We start from the raw sequence: 24311 nt of genomic DNA on the forward strand, positions 1-24311 counted from the left end.
ATTCCTGGGGTGAGTTGGGGGGCAGGTCGCAGCACCCCTCTCCGTATGTAGACGAGAGAGGTGCTGTAATTGGATTGTCGGCAGTCATATCTGCTGTCACTGTATTGACTTTCGCTCTCCGGGATGATATTATCGAGATGGCCGAACCGCTCCGGCTGTCAGAAGGGCTGAGACAGGAGAGCCCCCGGCCTGGGGGGAGAGGGGGGGGGGGGGGAGGCGAAAAATGTACACCAGCCAAGATAATGTAAAGGGAACATTCCCTGCTGGCAGTACACCCCCCCCTCTTTCCGTTTGGGGAAAAAGGGCTCTTCCGGATGAGTGTGGGGTGAGGGTGGGGGTTTGGGGAAGGAGCTGCGTCTTCTGAAAAGGGCACGAGGAGTTAGAATTAGGTTATAATAGAAAATAAAAGGGCATGCCTGGGACCTGTGGGTGTGCCTGCCGATGACGGCAGAGGAAGAGGGGCTCCCAAGCCAGAGCAGGAATGTTAATATAACGGCAGCAGGTCGGACCCGCATCCCCTATTTGCACAAAGCAAATAATTACAAGCCCTGTTGTGCATGGGCACTGAACAGCAGAGCTGCCTGACTGTGGAAGCTGCGGGCAGAGGCCGCCACTTTGGACACGCAGTCCTGTGCGACGCCAAGATAATCATAAGGGCCCTTGTTAGAACACAACATCAAATTCAACCGCCTCTAGGCGCTAGTTATGGATACAGTCATAGGATCAGTTTTAAAACTTGGCTTATGTGTGGCCAAAACATGCTGAGCACAATGCCAAATGAACAAATAACCGTAAAAAAAGATTTGCTGGCAGAAATCAGAGGATGGCGTATCGGACTGGTCCTTTCGGCGCTTTGTGCACGCCGTGCTTGTTTAAGACGCGCGTATAAAGAGTCCTAGCGTCACACTTCACTCACGACCTAAAAGGATCCATTTTTTCCGTGCGACCACATATTCCATGTGAAATAATGGATGTAATCATATCGAAGCACATGGATTGCTTATGTCAAACTTAAATTACTCTCAGTTACAAATAATAACTTGAATGTTAGTAATAACTACGATAATATGTAATTATTCTATTTGCATGTGCATCTCGCGACGCCAAAGTGAAAGTGATCGCGATCAAGCGCGCGGCGAGCGATGCGCTTAATGAACATGAGGAATGCCATATGGCGCCTCTGCTCAAGCCTGTGCACATGCACTGCAAGCTATAGCCGGCGGTAGCATTTTTTGAAGCCCTTACTGAAAGTCTCGCCAGACCAGCGCAAGCGCTGGGTCAGGCGAGACCTAAAAAGAGGGGGGGGAGGGCAAGTGCATGCCTATTTCTTCCGCCTATTTCGTTCTACAAAGTTTGTTACTTTTTCATCCTTTAGGGTGCAGCTCGGTAATGTGGTCTGCCCAGGTACCGCGTGCATGAAAACATTTCAGAAACTGGAGCCAGGTAGCACTCCAACCGAACGCACAGCACTCCGTCTTTGGTACCAAAAATCTGACCAGGGCCATGCCTTTTTTGAGGCTACTGTGATCAATTTATGGACCTGTAATTTTTATTGTGTTCATAGGAGAAATTGCACAGGAGATGGGAGGCAAGGTGTGGTTCATAAGTACACCATGAACTGGCATCGGCATGAAACTCCCAGACGGAATGAAGAAAAATAAGAAAGGATTAGAATAGTCAAACTAGTACCAAAGGGTCCGGCAGCTTTGGTTGATTTCAGTTTCACTATTGTGGCTGTAGTGATTATTAACTTGAGCGCAAATATAATATTGGTTAATTGGTACCTATATTGAAAGATGTACTGTAACTATATTCATTCTATCACCTATGTTTTCCTTAAAAACGAATAAAAAATGTTTTAAAAAAATAATCCAGCATTAGTTATAAATGCACTGCTTTTATTTGGGCTGACTGTATCAGTGACAAACGGTAGACAACAGAGCACATCATTAGTACAAAACAGGATTTGCAGCACTGTGCTGATAATGTGATTTTCTTATGGTGATAGAACCAAGCACAGGGGGAACCATGTGTCCCTGCCTTTACCTATCCCATCTTATCAGCACACAATCTGTGACCTGTGCATGTTTCTGGATCATACTGAGGAGATGATGGCTCTATCATCACAGTCTCCATACTAGTATTGTAAGGTTCTACTGATTTACTCACGTTCTAAACAATATACAAATGGGGTATCATTTTGAAGACCATGTTGAAATCTGGGGCTTCTAGTTAGTTGATCTTTTTGTCATTAGAGAGAAAAACTAACATTTGTTTTCTTCATTGCGTAAAGTTGGTCGAAAGTTTGAGTTCCATGTTGATTGCCCATATTTTAATCTAATCTTACTTCAGGAGCTCTTTCAAGATTGAGCCCAATTGACAACCATTTAAATTTAAACACCTTCATTTCTGATTTGGAAACTATGTATATATTTTTCCCTTGATGTTGAAATATGGAACTTCTGGCCAATGCTCCAAAGAGGATCCTGTTTTTAACAAAGTCTTGGAGCTTAGAAACCTGGACACATTTAATGATTTTTATGAATGCCTTTTCCCATTTTCATTGTCTTTCACCTAAAAGACCAAAAGATGAATTGCAACATGTGCAATAACTGATGTTCAAAAATATTTGGAACCTAGTTCAGTTCAGCTAATGTATATTTTACCTCCATATTGGTTGATTTCAAATGAAGAAACACTTGGAAACAATTCCATTTTTATTTTTTTATTTTTGCAGTTAACAGGTGAACCAGTTGTTACCGTAATGTAATCCGTTTCCTAGAAGTGTACAATATCCCTAAAATTGACTTTCTGGGAAAAAACGCCCTTCTCTGTTACCTTTCTAATGGTATGAATTAATAAAGTTCAGATCTACCCGAAGTCTAGGAAGAAGACAACACACCCTACCTATGAATAATAATTCCTGCCTAAAATCTGGGAGGAGGCCGCACCCCACCTGGGAATAATCACACCTTCTTTCACCAAAAGATCAGATGGTGCAGTTCGATGTCTTGCACGGTATGATATCGTAAAGCAGCTCTGTCATTTGCCACACTTCTCTACTGAGTTGTTGGGAGTGTGTGCTATTGCTCCTTTTTGTGTTCCCACATGAGCAGAGTTAGGTAAATAAACAATTTTAAAGGGGGCACTTAATCCGGTCTACCATTACTTTCATGTCTTTTTGTTTCCAAGGATTGTGCAAACCTTTACTGGCCAGGAAATTAACTAATAATAGAGATTTAGGGCTGGGGTAAACCCAAAGCCACCAAATATGTTGACCATTTGTACTCAGACAGAAATGCCTTCGTATCAGGATTTTTTCTAACATATATTTTATTGCATTACAAGATAAACAAGCATTTGCAATGCAATCCTTCTCGCCTTTGGGACCTTATATGTATTTATCTATGCAGCACATTAGCCTGGGTGCTGAAACATCTACTGTTCTTTAACATGGAGGCAAAGTAAGCACCAAACTGCGTGACAGGGCAGGTACGGGAACACATGGAGAGAAATATCGCCTTTCAGCGGGAAATGGTATAGTACAAAGATCTGTTTTTAATATAAAATCAAGGCCTTTGGTGGTCATATCACTGAAAATACAAGATTTGGAAAAATATTATTGTCTACGTGTGCTGGTGGAAGACAATTTCTAGGGACTGGAATCTAGAGAATGCTAAAGTGATTCTGGTATTTTACTCACCTCTGCTGGTCGTTTTCTATCAAGACAGTTAAATAGAGGCAGTTGAACAGAAAAAAAGTCCCTAAGCCGGAAGCAGACCAGTCCTATGCTGATTTCCAAAGCCCACAAAGTACATACACACAAGTATATACTAAAGTAAGTCTTGAATGCTCAACCTAAAAAATTACTGTATAAAGGTCATCTCCTGTATCAACCTCTTCTTTGTGTGAAACATACTTTAACAAAAAAGTGTGATCAGATTAACTTGCTTATTAAAAGATTACAGTTCAGTAGAACAATACAATTTCTAGCAACATTATGTGAATGTTTAGCAAGAGGTTAAATATCTTTTAAAACATTGTCAGTAACAAATATTAAATCAGCATTACATAATAATTAAAATACCACAGACAAAGCTGTAAAATTACAAGTGAAAAACACTTGCTTTATGTACCGACGTCTTCGGGGAGTTCCACACAAGTGAACAGTAAGTGCCTATGAGCCTGAGCTACATGGTTGCGCATTTATTGTTTGAGTATATTCTTAAAGTGTTGGGTAAGTTGTCTGAGTGGTCCTCAAAGGTCAGCTAGGACACTGAAACCCGTACTACTGCTCATCCATGGCCACCACCCCTTTCAGGGATGGGAACATCATGTAATGCTTTTACTGAATTTCACCAGTAGATGCCCTTGAGGAGGTGCAGAATCATAGAGGCGAGGGAAATGGTGGTAAATCAAAAACAGGTGAGTTAAATAAAGGGGTTAGAAATAGAGGAGGTAGAGGACGAAAAGAATAAACAAGCATTGGCATAGTCAATAGGCCTCGCTTTTGGGACCTTATAAGTATTTAGTTATGCAGCACAATATCCTTGGTGCAACAACATAAACTGTTGCATGGCTAAACACTTATAAGGTCCCAAAGGTGAGACCTATTGGCTATGCCAATGCTTGTTTATTTACTGTAGCCACCACAGAGTATTAAACAAAAGAGTGGTATAAGCCCAGTGGGCAGAGCATCTCATAAAATCCCCCCAAAATAGCCCACAGGGAAATGATGGTTCAGTGCCAAGAACAGACAAGGATGCTTTCTATACAAATCCACGGAAATTCCTCTAAAAACTTCAGTTGCAATACAGCGCTAAAAATACACAGAATGGTGTCGAGCAAAGCAGTCAAAACACCCCAGAATGCACTGCTCCTGGCCTCATTAAGGTGTCCCCGTTGATGACGCAAGGGCTCGGGCTTCGTAACCCTCTTGCTTGTTAAAGGGGGGCGAAGGGGCACAGCAGTGCTGGGAGACGACTGAGGCGAGCTATAATAATCCACATTTGTAAATGGGGGGCTATGGGGGTTTAGTAAGATTTCATAACATCTGGCAGGCAGGGAGAGCTGAAGCAGAGTCAGTCACACGTCAGGCTCCGGCTGTCATCCAACTGTTCCTGCCCCAGCCCTACTTGCCTCTGGGAGCCACCGGCCTGCCTTGAAATCTCCAGATTTCCATGCAGGCTAGTAGCACTCTGGCACCAGCGCGATCTCTGGAGATCGCCTCAGGAGCAGGGTGCCCTGAGTGCACAGCCCGCGTCCCGGGGGAGCTCAAATTGCACTCTCAATGAGGGCTTCAAGTGGAATGAAAAAACAGGGGGTGGGAGGGTGGGCCTCAAACTAGCATGGCCGACTGAATTAAGACTGGCTTGAAACATGCAATCTAAAAATCTGTGCTTAGCATGGTGCGCCACCTGACTTAATTTGCGGCTTCTGTCATTGAATCTGGATATATAATACAAGTAACATTACACCTACAAGCCAGGAGTATTGGCTTTGTCAATGGTTGTTAGTTGCACATGATAAATAAGCGATAACTATATTGAAAATGCTTCAGTTCTGAAATGAGACTGTGAAAGAAGTAGGACGAGTCTCTTTGAAGTAACATCAAATCAGTGAAGGGTTACTGCAGATTTAGATTTAACATGTTTTCATCATGAGGGTGAAGGCAAAAACAGAGCCCAATAGGGATCAGTTCTCAGCACCTTTTTTTTAAGAATTGCCGGTGCTCGGCACCGGCAGGACCCGGCCAACTTAAAGTCCTGCTCTCAATAAAAAGGTATCTTCGGTATAATTACTCACAGGAGTATTCTGTTTTAATACAACCTTTTTACTGAGCAGGTCTTTATTTCAAAAACAGTTATTTTCTTGTTTTATTTCAGTGTGTGCAAATGTGTTTAAACAGCAAGTGGGCATGAAAAGATGGCAACGGCCTGTGCGATCTGGCAGTTTTGCATTATACACTAACCTGCAGGAAGGGGTCAAGGTTAGGACAGGATAGGGAAATAAGAGATGCCACAGAACAGATAAAATGACTTCAGAGAATTTATGCGGTAACTTATCCCATCACTTGCAAGAAACATTGGAGTGCGGATTTAAAATACGCTTATCATTGTGGTAATTGCCACTGCTGCCCAAGGTTTGAGCTAATGGTGGTTCGCTTAGATTGTGAGAAGTACCTCACATGAGTGGAGATCCTCTCAGAAGGAGTGCAAGCTGCGTAGAGATCGGGAACCTCTGGCGTGCTTGTGAGTGCATGGAGCTTCAAACCAGCAGAGTCCAATGCTCACAGACGTAGAGGACTGTACTCAAATCGGCAGCCTCTGCATGCACTTTTAATTTCGCTCCAGCAGTCAAGTGGGTGCTCAAAGTGCACAAGGCATACGGGGGGGGGGGATGAGAGCGAAGAGAGGGGATATATATATATATATATTGAGGGGGGGGTGCTATGTTAGAAGATGGGTTAAATTGGCAACACGCTTTTTGTTTTCCAGTTGTTCATCTTCCTTGGGCTGCACTGTGGGTTATTTCATCACCAGTTGACACAGATGACCAACGCAGGGACACTAACCAAAAATAATTAATGTATACTTGGTCCATGCACCACAAAAACAATGATGTGACAAGTACTGCCCAATGAGAAAGCGACTATGCCAACAAGTGGTAAGCTGTGGATGGGTTCATGCGCATTATTAGAAAGAAGAGTCTCACAAGCTAGAGCGCATGCTCACACAGGCTCAATCTAACAAGTAAAGGCCAGACTCGAGAGAACAAACCGAGATAAACAAAAAAGCAATATGCTCAAGTTACAATAGTTACATACCCCTTGTCAGTACTTGTTATCTTTCAGACATGCTGTTAGAACAAATACTCCGCAGAATGTAAAAATGTCTTCGCAGCAGAGGAACACTTCGTACATGGTTACCAAAACCACCTTCAGACCTCATGTAGATGTTAGAAGAAGATATTACAATAGATGAAACAAGGAGGGTAGAGGGCAAGAGGGACGTGAAAGTAACATGGGGAGTGCAGGAGGAGCGGAGGCAATGGGGAGAAGCATACGGGCGAGCTAAAAACGCAGGGGAGAGAAGTGCACGAGGAAGACAGCTAAACAACGTAATGCGTCCGTGAAAGCGATCACGATCGCGGGGACGCGTTCCGTGGTCGGGTAGGGGTGGAGCGAGGCGCGCACGCTTGTGCGCATAATTGTAAGCTGGTGGGCAAGCCTTTGGTAGCACTTTTAAAACCCGCTTACAAAATGTTACAAAATGTCTTGCAGTGCAGCGCATGCGCTGATTCAGCGAGACCTAAAAATGACAGCTACCTATCTACCAAGTCCCACATAGGATTCACAGTTCTGACAGCTGGCAACACCGTAGACCTTGCTCAATTTGTCCATTGACATTGCTGGTAATGACAGTCTGAAGAAGCTTTTTGAATGCTGTGAAGTTCATAAGCACAACTAATGTCCGAATGATTACAACAAATGTCGGTGTGCAAGCATCTTAGTCAAATTATGCATCCGGTTCCAACAGCCTTTCATAATCCAGCTGCATCAGGTGGGAATATCTGGAGTGGATGCTCTGTTAGATACATAGCCACCTTGATTACTTTGTGCCTTTCTCTTTTCCACTGATCCCCAGTCTGCCCTCACACATTGCAGGGAGAAAATGAAGCTTGCGGTAATTGTTTCCTTTTTGGAAGAGCTGCACTGCTTCTCTAATTGGCAATGTCTCTTTATTGGATTCTGCCAGAATACCCTGGCCTTCTCTGGAGATGTTGCTATAATTGAAATGGTGCACTGGCATTGGTCAGAGTGGAAACAACCCCACTCTTATTGCAGCCTCTGGAGCAGAAACAGTCTGATGTATTTCTCTTTGAAATTTGCAAGGTTGCCTACTCAGCTACTGCTTTTCCCATTACAGGTTTGGTATGGGGAACAGGGTTTTTGAAAGGCTGTTTTTCTTCAGTCCTCTGGTTCATCCATATTGACTCAGTTTGTCATGTTATTAAAATAGATGTGCTTGCTACATCCTTGGCTCAGTCTTTTTTTTAAATATCAGAATGTTATAGGTGTATGGCTTTTGTATAGCCTCATTTAGTAAGGACTTGGACCTGGAAAGGCATGAGGAGGTATTGTTAGGATAACTTACCAGTGATATTCATTACTCCACAGATCCCTTCCTTTGTCTGAATCCTCGCAACCTTCCAACTGAATCTCAGTCCACTAAACAGAGTTCTTCTTGTCTCACATCACATTCAACTTGAAATGACTTCTATACCATTATTGATAGCTAAACTGGCATCAGTTGCACGAAATCTCTGGGACTTCTCCTGGTTAAAAGAATTAACCTCCAAAATCAAATAAATGAGATGACCCAGAAAGCATGTTTCCAACTACCACTTTTGTTCCCCCAAGAACAAGACTTTAAGGCACTTGTTCTATTTCCTTTGCACTGTAGAATTTATTGAGGCACCCCTTTTGACTGGTCTCCCTAGAGTACACCTTGCTCATCAGTAGGCAGCACTTTATGCAGTGCACTCTTTGTCAGTGGTGCTAAAACAAATTGATCAGATTATTGATGACACATCAGTGGCTTCCTGAAGAAGAAAGAGCACTCCTCATGACCACATTTATCACCAGTGTGTTTCTGCATGTATCTACCTGGTTAATGCTTGTCTTCCAAGTTGAAAATATCTGAGGGTCATGGGTTGTTACCTGGTGGAGAATCACTTACCTCAGAATCTTCCGCTATAAAAAACTGAATATTCAGTGGGCCAATACTTCTCTAATAGTGCTACCAGAAATTGAAACTTTCATTCTCCCGCTATACGCACCACCACCTCTCTGACTACTTTCCAAAAGGAACTTAAATCTCTTTTTCAACAGACACTTAAGTGCTGAGTTTACAGCATTTCTTATTAAATCTATACCCCCCCGACTTTAATGTGTCTCCTCTGTTTACTCTCTCTTTTTCCATGCTGGAAGTCTTCCACCCACCTAGTTTCATAATCCCCTGGATCCCCTTAATTTAATGATGACACCTTTAACTGACTCTCCCATGTTTCAACCTCACTCCCTTCAAGTTCGTCCTGATCTCCAGTCAGCTCCCTTTAAACATTGAAGATGTACATGCTATGGCTCACCCGTGCTTATAGATTATAATATGTTTTCTTTCTCTTGCCCATCTTTTTTTTTATTTTATTTTTTACTTCTGCCTTTTTATTTTTATTTTTAGGATCGCTCCTGCAGTGCTACGCCAATCCTCATATGGAACCATTAAAATTGGCACATATCAGAGTTTGAAGCGACTGTTTGTTGATCGGCCAGAAGGTGAGCTTCTCTTTTGTTAACATTTGTTTTCAAACTTTCTTAAAAGTAAACTGCTTTGATAGGGTGCTAGTCTTGCAACAACTTTCTTTTTCTTTTTAACTTATGTTTTATTCAGAATTGCACAAAAAGGCACATTACATGTTGTCTCACAAGGTTAAGGACAGTGAAAAGAAAGTAAGGATTGGCATACAATCCGGATTACCATTGCAGCCTCTTACATTAAACCAAACAAACTGTTGTTACTCTCAACCCAAGTTGGTCGTAGTGGTCTATTCTGGTGCCCACTGTCTAATGGCCACTGCCTGGGTGTCAGTTAGCAAGAATGTACCACTTCATTTTACTGAAACCTTTTCACCATGTTGGACACATTATTCTATATATTAGTTTAGTAGTGACTGGCCCAGAAAAAAGTCTGTCCCCACTTTAAATGCAGCAGCCTTGCTCTAGTAGTTGACCATACACTATAAACCAACTGGAAGATGATCTCTGTACCCACATGAACTCCTTTAGCAACTATAAAAGGGCATTTTGTTAAGTTGAAAAAATACTTTCTGAAATGAAAGGATGGTTTATTGCTCAACTAGCCTAGAAAACTATTTCAGAGTATTTAGTTTATACTGAACTCAGACTGCTTTATTCCCAAAAACTTGCTATGGTTGAACAGTGAAGCCTTCAATGTTATGTTTTTTTCCCCGTCTAAACGTTCAAGAGACAAACTGCCATTGCTAATAAGAAAGTAGAATAACAGATTTCCTTGGCACCACCTGAGAGTTTGCAGGGATAGGAAATCTTTTTCGATCATTGGAAGTTGATATTAAATATATTAACTGACTAGTAAATTGAATGTAACACACATGCTTAATGTTAATGGGTTTACTGACTTTGTGCCTAGCATCACTAAATTTCTAGGTCTCGGTTGAGAAACAAGAATAGTCTGCACCTCTAAAATATTCAGTCCTTACCCAACACTAAAACAAACTCCATTATCAGCTCTGATTACTATCTATCAAAAAGTAGTAGGTCTTCAATATCAAAAAGTATTAGGTCTTCAATGCCACAAATAATTTTAGAAAACACAACAATAGACCAGCTTCTATATAGGTGTGACACCCAAGAGGCAGAGTTTTTCACAACACACAGAAGAGCAATGGCTCTTTTGGCCATTATGGATATTATATTATCAATTGCTGTCAAATGTAAGCTTTTACTCTTTGTCCTATTAGGTTTGTGACCGCTTTCAACGCTATGATTTTTTTGTCCTCCACTATGTCACATTGTGACAGTAGCCTGGTTATCAGAGTGGTTTCAACTTCTTTCATACAGAAAAGGAACTGTGGATTAAGGTAGATACCTACTTGTCATCTACCCCTTCCTAGTTGGCTTTCAGTAGGGCACCTTGCTTTCTCAGATCAGTCAATCAATCAGACAAGATTTGTAATGTGTGTCTAATCACCCGTGAGGGTCTCCAGGCACTATCAACCCTGCGGTGGAGGGGTTTCAGTTGAACAGCCAGGTTTTGAGTCATTTCCTGAATTCCAGCAGAGAGGCTGAGGTTCGGAGGTGAAGGGGAGGTCGTTCCAGGACTTCGCCGCGAGGTAGGAGAAGGAGTAACCTCCACTGTTGCTCCGGCGGATGCGGGGGTTCTGCGCAAGGGAGAGTGAGGCAGAGTGTAGGTTTCTAGAGGGTTGGTGGAAGTTCATGCGGTGGTTGATGTATGCTGGTCCTTGGTTGTGCAGGGCTTTGTAGATGTGGATCAGCATCTTGATTTGGTATCTCTTCTGAATAGGCAGCCAGTGTTGCTTCCTGAGGTGGGGGATGATGTAAGGTCATCTGGGGAGGTCAAGGATGGTCTGGCCGCTGCGTTCTGAATGGTCTTCAGTCTTTACAGGAGGTGTTCTGTGAATCCGACGTAGGGTGCATTGCTGTAATTGAGTGACGTTTATTTAGAGGTTTTGACGGGGAGCCATTTGAAGATCATACGGAGCATGCGAACCGGGAGGAAGCAGGCAGAAGAGACTGCATTGATATGGTTTTTCATGGTTCGCTTGCTGTCCAGGATGATTCCAAGGTAGCAGGCATGGTTAGACTGAGTCTGAGAGGGTCTAAGCTTAGGTGGTCACCAGGAGTTGTTTCAAGCTGAGGCTTTGTACCCAAATATCAGCACTTCTGTTTTGTCTGTGTTGAGTTTAAGGCAGATGTCTTTCATCCATTCAGCGATGCATGTCATACAGCTGCGAAGGTTGGCCCTGGTCTTGAAATAGTGAGAGGATGAACTGGGTACCGTGGGCATAGGAGAGGATCTTAGTCCATGGGCTCTGATGATTTTGGCCAAGGGTGGGGGAGGGATCATATAGACGTTGAACAACATGAAGCTGTGGGACAAGCCTTGAGGGATGCCGTAGATGATTTTCTTGGGCTCTGGGGTGAAATGGGGTAGACGACTGTCTGGGTTCTTCCTGTGAGGATGGACGTGATCCACTTTAGGGCGTTTCCTTAGATTTCAATGTGGTGGGGGGGTCTCTTGATAAGGGTGTGGTTGGAAACGGTGTTAAATGCAGCTGAGGGGTCAAGAAGCATCAGGGCCGATGTTTCTCCCTAGTACAGGAGTTTTCTTTTTTTTTTTTTTTTTTGAAACCGTTTATTGCAGTTTATAGAAGTTACAGGTATGGGCCTACAACCACACGGCCGGCCGCTAGAGCATCAGAAGCATATTACCTACATACAGCAAAAAAACCTTTCTCAGCGGTGCACAGTAGGAAGACAGGAGTGATCAATGGTGCAGGCCTCACAGCTCCATGCCCACAGTACGGTTCCATTTTCTTAAAGCAAAACAACGTAAACAAACCACAACCGCAAGGCAACCCTCGATCCAAAGTGACAACACGTGCTCCATAAGTGGGGGATCCAAACCAGCAGCAAAATTCTGAAGAGGGGGACGGGAGTAGATCAGGGACTGGGGGACCGCGCGCCCGCGGCCAAGGGAGGGGCGCCAGCTAGGGAGACGGAGCCGGCGAGGCCGCCGGTAGCAGCGGCGGCTCACAAATACCCCCGCGGTAGGCGTTCCAGGGGCCCCAGAGTTTCATCCACGCCCCAGGCTTACCCCTCGCCACATACACCACCTTTTCACGAAACATACACCAATCCATATGCTCTTTCCAGGCCGACACCGCAGGGGGCCTCTGGGATCCCCACAATTGGGCAATATCACGCTTGGCTATCATGTATCCCAGAGTCACCCACCGCGCCTGCGGGACCGAGTAGTCATTTGGTTCCCAGACATTCAGCAAGCATCTCCTCGCTTCAGGCAGCAGCGCGACACGCGTAACCATTCGTAGAACCTCATGCACACCACGCCAGAATCGCTCCACCTTCGGGCACTCCCACAGTATATGCATGAAAGTCGCCAACGCACCACAGCCACGCTTACACATTCCATCGCCGGCAAAACCCATACGTAAAAGCCTTGGCCCCGTCACGTAGACCCGGTGAAGGATCTTGAGCTGGACGAAACGAAGGCGAGCCGGGATGGCCACCTCTTTCGGAGAGGCCACCGCGGAGATCCAATCCTCGTCGTCCAGCTCCAGCCCGTCGGCAACCCAAGCCTCGCGGAGACTAGTCAGCAGACACGATCTATCGTTAATCAATTTTTTGTATATGAGGGAGATCGTGCTGTCCGGGACATGGCCATCTAGCACTCTGTCCTCCAGGGGGGAAGACTCCGGAATGGATGCAACATCCGGGAAGACGGAGCCCAGCGCATGGCGGACCTGCAGGTACCGAAAGTACTCACTGCCCTGCAGCTGAAACTCCGCCTGCAGCGTCTCAAACGTTTTGAATCCCCCCCTCGTCCAGAGATCTCCCACCGTGCTGATTCCGATCGTGTCCCACTTCTCGAAGCCCTTCGACGTCCACAGGGAGCCCAACCTCTCAGATGCATACAGCGGAGACGCTCGGGTCAAACGGTCCTTCCACCCCATAGCTGCATTAGCCGCGTGCCAGACACGCACCATGACACGCGTCGGTCCCGTCAAACGGGAGTCGGGCGCGCCAGAGTAGAGCGCTCGATTATAATCGCCACCGGGCAGAAGCGTCCTGTCCATCTCAAATGCCGGGTTCAAGGCGGGCCCGTAAAGGCCATGATTAATTGCAGCTAGTTGGGAGGCCCAGTAATACCGCTTGATGTCCGGGAGGGCGACCCCTCCATCGTACCACTGGAGCGTCAATTTAGCCAGAGCAATACGCGGCCTCCCGTCCCAGAACAGGCGCCGCTGGAGGCCCTCCACCTCGCGAAAGTAGCGTGCCGGGACCAGGTCCATGGTATTCTGGAGGGCGTAGAGGAAGCGCGGCAGGGACATCATTTTAAATAAGGCCGCTCGGCCGAGCGGCGAGAGCGGCAGACGCCGCCAGCGCACCACGTCCTCCCTCAGACGCTGGAGGGGGGGCAGCAAGTTCCGCTCATAGCGGGCCTCCGGGTCAAGAGTGATATATATACCCAGGTACCGGAAACCCTGGGAGGCAACCTGGATCGGACAGTCCCGTGGCAAGACCGGGGCCTCCCCGGAGAGCACATAAACACAGGATTTCGCCCAGTTGATGACCAGGCCTGAGTTGCGACCGAAGGAGCGCAAAACATCAACCAGGACGATCAGTGACTTGCGCGGGGAGGCGAGATACAAAAGGATATCGTCAGCATAGAGGGACACGCGGTCCTCATGCTCGGGGGTCCAGCGGAGACCACGGATAGAAGGGTGCCACCGCAACCACTCCGCCAGGGGCTCCATGGCCAGGGCGAACAGGAGAGGCGACAGGGGACAACCCTGTCGCGTGCCCCGCCCCAGCGCGAATGGGGCAGATACTCGCCCATTCACCACCACCTGCGCCAACGGGCCCGAATATAGCAATTTGACCCAGCTGACGAAACCCGGGCCGAACCCAAACTTCGCCAGCATCGCCCAAATATATGGCCATTCGAGCGTATCAAACGCCATGGTGGCGTCCAAGGACGCCAAGATGGCCGGCTCCCGCACAAACGGGACACGCGCGAGCACCCCGTGTAAGCGCCGCAGATTAAGCGCCGTGTTGCGGTGTGGTATAAAGCCCGATTGGTCTTGGTGGACCAAATCGCCCACCACGCCAACCAACCGGTTGGCCAACACCTTGGCGAGGATTTTGGGCTCCGCGTTCAGAAGCGAAATCGGCCTATAGGATGTGACCCGCTCACGGGGCTTCCCCTCCTTATGGATCACCACAATTGTAGCCAGACGCTGGTCCGGCGGGAGGGAGCCCTGCGAGTGGGCCGCAAGGAACATCGCGCGCAGGTGGGGCGCCAACACATCCGGGCGTAGCTTGTATAGCTCAATGGGAATACCATTGGGGCCCATGGCCTTGCCGGATGCAACCGAGCGAATAGCCGAGGCAATTTCGTCCGAGGTGGGCGGGGCATCCAGCGAATCCCTGTCCTCCACCGTAAGGGAGGGCAGTGCGATGTCCCGAAGCAAGACATGGGAATCTTCCTCCGAGCAGGGAGAAACCGGGGAGTAGACTTCGCGGAAATAATCCGCGAAGCAGGAGACAATGGCTTCCGGCTCAGTGACGCACACACCATCCACGCTCTCAATCAAAGGCACCACGCGGCTCGCTCTTTCCCTCTTGTCCAACCACGCAATCAATTTGCCAGCCTTGTCACCCACATCATACAATCGCCCCTGCTGCTCTCTACTGAGGCCCCTGGCCGCCTCCGTGACGAGGGCCCGATAGGCCGCCTGCTTTAAGTGCAAAACATGCAACTTGGCGTCTGTTACCCCGCTCCCCAGGTCACCCTCCAGTTCTGCAATCTCGGCCTCAACCCGGGTCACCTCCTCCCGCTCGCGCCGCCGGGCATTGGAAATAAAGGAGAGGGCCTCCCCTCTAAGAACCACCTTGAAAGCCTCCCACAGGGAGATGGCAGACGGGACCGACCCCACATTCTCATCGAAATAGCGCTGTAAGGATTTGATCAAGTCGGCACGAATGGTGGGGTCGCGCAAATACCATGCATTGATCGGGGCCACTCTGCCATCCCCCCTCGGGAAGACATCGAAATGCAACAACAATGGGGAGTGGTCTGAGATACCCCGTGCCAAATGGCGCACCTCCCCCACCCTCCCTGCCTGGGCCGCCGGGACAAGGATGTAATCAAGCCGCGAGAGGCTACCATGGGCCCCCGAGTGGAAGGTGTACTGTTGCAATACGGGATGCTTTAAGCGCCAGCAATCCACCAGGCCCAGCGTGTCTAAAAGGCCGGGCAGCCACGCCTGTGCCCGGGGGAGGTCCCTAGGGGGATGGCGATCCATGGACCCAGAGGCAACCGCGTTAAAGTCTCCTCCAACCACCAACAGGCCACCCGGAAGGTCCAGAAGGAGGCGCCCCAGGTCCGCAAATGTAGTGGCTTGTAACCCAGGCGGGACGTACACTGATATAAAGATAAACACTCTACCCTCCATTCGTCCCACCAGAACAGTGTAACGTCCCCTCTCATCATGGCGCACCTCGTCAATCTCCAACGGGAGCGAGTTCTTGACCATAATACCCACCCCCCGCGAGCCCGAAGTGAAGCCGGAGTGGGCCGCCAAACGATATCCCTGCCGATTCATTGCATGAAAGGTGTTACCTATAAGGTGTGTCTCCTGCAGGAAGACAACATCTGGAGAAATACGTTTTAAATACTGCAGGACCACACCACGCTTAATCCTATCCCCCAGGCCGTTAACATTCCATGACAACACAATCAAATCCCTACCCCCCATCATAAGTCAAAACAGTCGGTCGCCCCCCACCGAGCATCTTAAAAACAACAAAACAGTTGCGGGTTTGCCTTGCGGTGCTAACAAACAACACACCCCCCCCACCCCCCGGTCCCAACAGAACTCCCCCCTCCCTGCACCCCTGCATGAGCCCAGACAGCCCCCCCAAAGTGCAGTGTGCCTGTCGCCCCATAGCTAAGTACTAACTAGTCCCCCCGAGGAGGAGGGAAGCCCCCAGCAGACCCCACCCGACCTCCATGGGAGGGGAACATACGAAAGCAATATATGGTAAAGGAACAATATCCAGAGCAAGGCCTATACAGTCACCCCTCAATTCTGATCCGGCGGGCCCTCCCCGCCAGCCGCGCCCCCCCCACCCCGATCTCCAGGCAAAGTATCTAACCAGTCCCCAGCCACCTCGGGCCGGTCGAAGAAGTGCGTACGGCCATCCACCTCCACCCTCAGCTTAGCCGGAAAGAGCATTGAGTACTTGAGGTTTAGGTCCCTTAGGCGACGTTTAATACCAAGAAAGCTCTGTCGCTGCTTCTGGACCGCCGGAGTAAAGTCTGGGTAGAAGTGTACATCCATGTTGTCCAGCCTGACCGGTCCCTGTTGCCTGGAGGTCTGGAGGATGGCGTCTCTGTCCCGGAAATTAAAAATCCGGGCAATAATAGGCCGCGGCGGGGCACCGGTCTTAGGGCGGCCCCCAGGGACCCGGTGGGCACGCTCCACCGCAAAAAGCTTACTCAGCCCCCGGGGCTGGAGATGGGTCAGGATCAGTTCTTCCACGAAGAGATCTGCCGCCTCCGCCTCTCGGCCCTCCGGCACACCAATAATGCGAACATTGTTCCTCCGGGCCCGACCCTCGGAATCCTCCAGTCGCCGGTCCATCAGGGCGCTCGCCTGGCCAAGCCGGCGCACCTCCTTCTGGAGGGCCACCACGTCCGTAGTGAGGCTCGTTGTGGTGTGGGCCAGGGAGTCAACTCGGTCGTTCGTTTTTGACAAGTCTGCCCTCACAAGGCCCACATCCACCAGGACCGAGTCAATTTTGTGCGCCAAGGTATCGAAACGCTGGTCCACTGAGGCCTTCATCTCTGCGATGGCGCCCATGACGTCCCGGAGGGTCAGATCCACCGGTTGGGCAGGCGCCTCCGTCGGGCCCACCAGGGATGACCGCGATGTCTCCGGAGAGCCCTTCTGGAGCGTATAGCGATCCATACTATTGGCCTGGTGCGCCGTGCCACGGCGGGTTGTCTTCATCTTCGCCCGGTCGCCATCTTGTTTGGTGGACATGCTGGCCCTTCCACCGTCGTGCCAAGATCTCCAAACGGGCCGCCACACCAAATCACGGGTGTCGGGGGGGGGGCGGGGGCGACCACCGGGCCGCGGGTCAACCCACCGCCGGCGGGTCAGCCGGGCACCTGGACAAGGCAACACCACCGCACCCCGCTCCGCAGCCCGACCCCGCCTGAGGCAAGGAGGGCGCAAAAGCGAAAGTGAAAGTGCGGGGTACGCGAGTCGCCCAGCCCCGCTCGCCGCTGTTATTCACTTCGTCCCCGGATCGCCCCACTACTCCAATCCGGGGGGCCGGCGAGGAGAAGGCCGCAACCTTCAATCGATGCTCCCACCGGTGTTCGGGGTCCGATTCGAGCCCAAAAAACGGGTGGCGCCTCAGCTCGGGTTCACCGACACAGTCCCCTCAACAAGGACAGGATATCGCCAGGATTAATTCGGGAGGTCGCGGAGGTCCTCGGGAGCCTCGCACCTACGCGGCCATCTTGGTTGCGCGCTAGGCTCCTCCCCCAGTACAGGAGTTTTCTGATGTCGTCGGTTGCAGCGATCAGGGCGGTTTCAGTGTTGTGGTTAGCACCAAACCTGGATTGGGAGGCATCCAGAAGGCTGTTATTCTCCAGGTGTTCCATGAGTTGGCGGTTAATGGGTTTTTCAAGGACTTTGGCTGAAAAAGGGAGCAGCAAGAAGGGACGGTAGTTCTTGAGGTCGTTGGGGGTTGGCAAAGGGTTTCTTGAGTAGGAATTTTACTTCTGCATGTTTCTATTCATCGGAGATGATGGCCGTGTAGATGGATGCATTGACGATGGTGGTGAGTTCCTTGCTGATTATCTTGCTCCTGAAGTTGAAGATGTGGTGGAGATAGCTGTCTAAGGGTGCTTCAGGGTGGATGGAGTTCATGACCATGTTGGTGTCTTGCATGTTGAGCTGGTCCCAGGTGGTGAGCAGGTGGGTGGGGATATGACTGGAGGAAGCAAGGTGGTTGAGGGTGCTGGTGGCGGTGGGTTGGGGTTTGAAGTTTTCATAGAAGGTGGTGATACTGTCATGAAAGAAGTTCGCCAAGGTGTGGCAGAGTTCCTGGGAGGGGGTGATAATATTTCCAGTGGCTGAGGGGTTGGAGAACTCTCTGACGATGTTGAAGAGTTCTTTGCTGTGGTTGTATCTGGCTTCAATGAGATCGGCGAGGGCAGTCCTGTTTCATCTTTTCGAGGAGGTGGTGGTAATGGTTGAGGGATCTTTTGAAAGTGGCTTGGTCCATGAATTCTTTGGTAGTGCGCAATCTCCTTTCAAAACGCTTTTATGTGCATTTGGTTGTTTTTAGTTCTGCACTGTACCAGCTGGCATGTTTGAGGGGGTTTCTGCAGTTTAGTGGGCTTGACGGGGCAATTTTGTTGGCACAGTCGGTGATCCAGATGAAGATGGCCTATTCCAGGTTTGGTGGAGGTGTCAGGGTGAGGGCGTCAGTCCACTGGGTCTGAGACTTTATTACAGTTGCAGTGATGGGAGCTGGGTGGCTTGGTAGTAGAGATGGGGGGTCCCGTGATGGTGAAGTGGATGAGAACATGACCTGTTCAGGTGAGCTTGGTGACATGGCTGTACTTGACTTTGGTTCTGGCTGCGAAAATGAGGACGAGTGTGTGTTTTGTGATATGTGTGGGGTCGGTGACAATCTGGTGTCATTTGGGTCATCAAGATGAAAGTTGAGGTCTCTGAGGAAGATGTAGTGCTTGGAGCCGATGGTGAGCGGGGCAATGAGTTCTAGAATTTTGTCGCAGAAGCTGGGGCGAGGTCCTGGGGGGTCTGTAGGTGAGGGTGTCTCTCTTAGTGGTTTTGTTGTCGGTTTGGAGATGGAAGTGGAGGTGTTCCATGAAGGGGGTGACGTTGTCAATGGTGGTGTTGCAGAGAATAGTTTCCTTGTGGATAATGGCGATCCCACCTCCATGTTTGTGTGATCTTGTAGCCGTCCAGTGTTGCTACGGCGATGTCAGATGTGGAAGCAGGGTTAAGCCGGGTCTCGTGAGGAAGATGATATCAGGGGGAGTGAGGTGATCGTGTCCCGGGGCTATGTGGCTTGCTTGCAGAGTGATAGTGCTTTGAGCAGGAGGCAGTGGGTTGATTCAGTATGGTCATGGTGGCAGTTGCCATGCATGCAGGGAAGACGGTGTTGCAGGAGAAGAGGCAGTGCTGGCAGGTGATCGGTCTTGTCATAGAATGAGGTACGGTGCAGCAGCAGATGTTGTTGCGGTGACCAGGGTCCAGGGCTTTGAGTTCGGTGGCGGAGTATCTTCAGGTGGGGGAGAGCCCGGGTTGCCGGTGATGGGTGGGGTTCAGGCACGGATGTGCACAGACTGGCTTGCCTTTGGTGCGCCCATTGAGCGCTACCACGCTGCGGCCTGCATTAAGTAGGTTGGGATGAGGGGGGGGCACGGAGGCGGTGGGTGGGCCATCTGGAGGCAGCAGGAAGAAAACGGTGAGAAGGAGGCGCATGGCGCAACAATCACTGGAGCGTGAGAACTTCCTAAGACAAATTATTCTGTTTTGATCCAGAGGCCATACATGCCGCTTATGTACAGACAAAATGCATATCTGTCTGTGTGCTTCTGAGCCTATAGGGTAATTTACAGTGACATCAGAGGGCCTTGAGGAACTGGGCAACTGGAAGGATTTTAGCAGATTTTACCTTAGTGGAGTTCAACCAGAGTGTCTATTGATGGTCCTTCTACGCTTCTACAGTTCATTGTCACCATCCACAGAACTGTAACCCCTTACATTGTTTAGGCTTGATACCAACCATATTAAAAAAAGGTGAGCAGCTTGGGTGTCTTTGCATGATGATCAGAACATGGATGCTCGAATTGGAGCAGGATTTCAGGCTTTGCTTTAGTGCTGTTTGTGCCAAATGAAATCTGCTTTTCCCTTCACTGTTGAGGTTTAACCTAAAGCGGTTGGTGAAACAGTGGGCTCTCCTATACAAATGGTATTTACTTGATCATACCAGCCAGCCTGTCAAATGGTATAATTAAAATATATAAGCATTAAGCTACTCACCTGATTTTGTCTTAGAAAACCGTGAGTGAGATTAACACTGGCTGTCTGTCACCAAGGATTAATATTTAATCCTCTTTGCGTAGCCTTTAGTTGTCTTCACAGTGCTGCATCTGTATAGGAACAACCCGAACCATGCATTTCTGTCCAAGGTATTCAGTCCAGTGATTAAGGAGCCTCGATTGAACAAGAATCCAGGTTTTTTAAAGTAAATCTCTTTATTGCGTTTTAAATAAACAGTCATAAATATAAAATATCACAAGGCGTTGGCAGTGCAAACTCACAGAGCAGTATTGATGAATATCATAGTAATCGTAACGTGTCCCAACCTAGCAGTTGGTTGCAAAACATATTTGTATGAGCAGTGACCACATCATAGTTAGCATCTTACATAATGGGAACCAAATTGGCATCAATCATCCGTGTTATCTGCATAGTAGTCTTCCCAACCAACCCATACTTTTTGATGCTTTTGGGTACAATCCCTAGCCTTGTATATCATAATCCAAACGATAATCCATACTACACTTCCCACAACCCCCTACGCTGGATGGTATTGGCTTCCTCCAGTTCTATGCATTATCTCTTTTCCCCAGTGTTAACCCTAATCTCAGGAGGATCTTCTCAGCACTCGTGTAGTCCCTATTTCCTAGTATATTTAACAGAGCCATCTTCAGGTGAGGTTCCATTGGCCTTTTCAGTATGGTGTGGAAAGTGTGAAAGATCCCTTCCCAGAGGACTGCGCAGGCCCAGACCGTGTGGGGAAAATCTCCCAGTTCAGCCCAGTATAGCAAGCAATCTGGCCTGGAGTCTCTCTGCAATCGCCACAATCTTTTGGGGGTGAGGTAGATTCTGTGCAGATTTTTGAATTGTATCAGGCAAAGTCTGTTCATGATTGCTGCTTCCCACAAGGCCATGATTGCAAGTGTCCATTCCTTGTCTTCGAGGTGGCCGATGTCCATCTCCCAATTTTCTCAGAGTTTGTTAAAAGTATCAGGTGATTTAATGATCAGAGTTCCATATAGGCAGGATCATTTCCCTAGTGAGGAGAGTGGAGATATGGTCAATTTAGCTTTGAGGGCGACTGATTGTTAGACGGGGCCGATCGCATGCTGCAGTTAGAGATCCCTGTAGAACTGTTTGAAGTAGACCATACGCCTCTTCGATTTCTAAGAAGGATTTTAATGTACCCTCTGTTGCCACATCTTCCAGGACTGAGATCGCCAAACATCCCCACCCCCATGAAGACCTCAGGGGCAGTCACAGCCACAGCGGTACCTAGCCACAGAGGGGTTTAGTCTCTCACTTTTCCAGCCCACACAATTTGTTTCTTGGAGGCCTTTCATATTTTTATGACAAACTTTGTTGCTGGGGAAGCTCTAGGTGGAAGCTTCCCTCCATACAGAACATGAGATGGGGAGCTCAACTGGGTTAACTGGGTGGAATAAATCCAAACATTCACAATGATCATGTATGCGGCCCATAGTAAGACATGGGAAATATCTTTGCTGATCCACCATCATGTGGTGATTTGCAGCATTTAGCAAATGAGACCCGAGTGTGACCCTTGTTCCATTAAAATTCTTAGTAACGACGTCCGAGTGTGCATTAGAGCATGGGGAAGGCTGAAGGGATAGTTTTGCAGTGTTTATAGGATTTTAGGAAGGATGATCATTTTCAGCAATGCAATCCACCTCATCATGGATAGAGGAGGAGACATTCAGGTTTGAGTGGGCCTACGAACGCCGTGCATCATTTGGGTAATGTTATCAGCTCTAGTCACCTCTTCTACATGAGTGAGGTGAATCCCATAGTATCTAATACAGGCTGTGCTTACCTGGATCCCATTGTCCGCCAGCAAGGCTTCATATCTCTCCACTGGACATAGGGGCTAAAATCTTGCCTTGGATCTGTTGAGTATTGGCCAAATATATCTACAGTATCTGCTTTGCTGCAGGGCCTGAGGTTACTTTAATAATGAGAAAAATTTCAGCATATAATGATATTTTCTCCTCCAGATTTTCTGATCACTGGAACCCAGTGACCCTCTCAGACTGCTGGATCTTGCTGGCTTACGCTTCAATTATGATTGCATATAATTGTGTTGAGAGGGGATGTCCCTGTTGTTTTAAAGGCGAGATGTGGAGACCCGATCTATTGCTTGTATAATCCACCTGACCATTGCAGTCACCACCTGCTATCATTAATCCAGTTGGCGCCTCCATTAGGATGGATCTGTTGTACAATGGAGGTGGTGCATAGACTGAACAAATTGTGAGGTGTTGATTGTCACTGTAACGTACCTCTCACCTGTATTTTTCCACATGTGTGTCACTACGAATGGAAGGTGTTTGTGTGTTAGTATCGCTGCCCATCGGGACACTGCTCAAATCTGGGGTTAGCTAGTGTGAGAAAGTTATATCTGTTAAGGCAACAGCAGAATCACCCATTGGATAGGTCTTGAGTAGTAAAAGTATATCATCCCTGCATTGTTTGCGGTGCTAAAGGCTATTCCCCTTTTCACATTTTTTTAGAAACCCATTTATGTTCCAGGAGACACACCACACTGGGGCTAGTGGTCTTGAAGACATAGGGGTTTCCACCATGGAAAGCTAAGTTGTGTAGGTGTGCCTCTGGAAATGCATGCTTAGGACCAGACTGTGTAAACACCAATAACCTATCAATCTGTAAGAAGCCCCCACCTCCCTCATGCTTAGAAACTTGAAGCATTTGTTGTGAAAAGTCAGCCAAAATGCTAATCAAGATTGGTAGGGAAGGACAAAGGACAACAGTCTCCTCTCCCTGCTTCTTGTACCCTTTCACCACACAATGAGAAAAGAAGAGAAATAACAGGAGAAAGTACTCCTCAGGGCAGTCTGGTAGTTTGAAGAAAAATATATGATCAAAGGGTGTTGAAATCTCGCTTGCCCTTAGCCTCCTGGATAGTGGAGTGTTACAGGACGAGACAGCAGACCGTATTCTGTTTGCTCAAAAAAAGATTTATTGAATGTTCCCCTGGGTGAAACGTCCCAAGTACCTCACGGTTTTCTTCTTTTTACTTTTCTCGGGGTTTCTGGGTCTTCCTTCTCCTTTTATCCTTTTAATTACTTCTCCATTCGTATGGTCTGTCACACCCGTGTTGATTTATTCTTTGGAGTAGAGTACCCTCAGGGAAACAAAGGCATAGGCCATTAATGTCCAGGCAAAGGGGTTTTACTAGGTCCGTCACCGATTCAACACTGTTTTCAAGTGTGGGGAGAACTTATTGAGGAGTGTTGTTCTTATTAAGGGCAAGAGACCGTGAGGAGGTGGGAAGAAACTAAATAAGACAGGCTTTCCCTAACTCCTATTACCCACCCTCCAGACTGTGTCACTTATACACCCAAACGTGCAGGGCAAAATTATAAAAGAAAATTAACACCAAAAGAGGTCCTGATTCCAGGAACTCTAAAGCAACTTCCGACACAACCCTTACAGGTCCGTTAAATATGCGTAAGCCAGAAACCACCCGCTCATGTAACATGCAGCTGTTTGTGTCACTTGCCTGAGGCCGTGGCTTCCTCCGCCACTGTACTGCTCGATTTTCCCGGCCCTATTGTGTTGATGGGTGATTAGGGTGACTTCAGTCTCTTACCATTCAAGCCTAAGGGTTAGAGTAGTGAATGAAGTCTATTTACTAGGCACTTCGACATGATCCTGTGTTCTTCCCCATAGATTAGGGCTTGCACACATATCCTAGGGGATAGATTCGTTAGTATTAGGGATAACCTGCCCTGTAGTGAGGGTATTTCATGGAGCCGTGCTGAATTCAGGCCTGGTAGGCCTCAAACGGGAGAGACTCCATCTTTCTTTCTGCT

At 48.0% G+C, this 24311-nt stretch overlaps 1 protein-coding gene across 2 annotated transcripts in view; it reads left to right on the top strand.

The window, feature by feature from the left end:
- The window catches only part of SLC25A30 (solute carrier family 25 member 30), a 224294-nt gene that overhangs the window by 58283 nt on the left and 141700 nt on the right, over positions 1-24311 (top strand). For both annotated transcript variants that reach the window (XM_085621828.1, XM_085621829.1), the window contains exon 4: positions 9243-9337. In XM_085621828.1, coding sequence (XP_085477954.1) covers positions 9243-9337 — 95 coding nt within the window. The remainder of the gene's footprint in view (positions 1-9242; positions 9338-24311) is intronic.

This window comes from Triturus cristatus, chromosome 8 (genome assembly GCF_964204655.1).
Source record: "Triturus cristatus chromosome 8, aTriCri1.1, whole genome shotgun sequence".
NCBI classification, from domain to species: domain Eukaryota; kingdom Metazoa; phylum Chordata; class Amphibia; order Caudata; family Salamandridae; genus Triturus; species Triturus cristatus.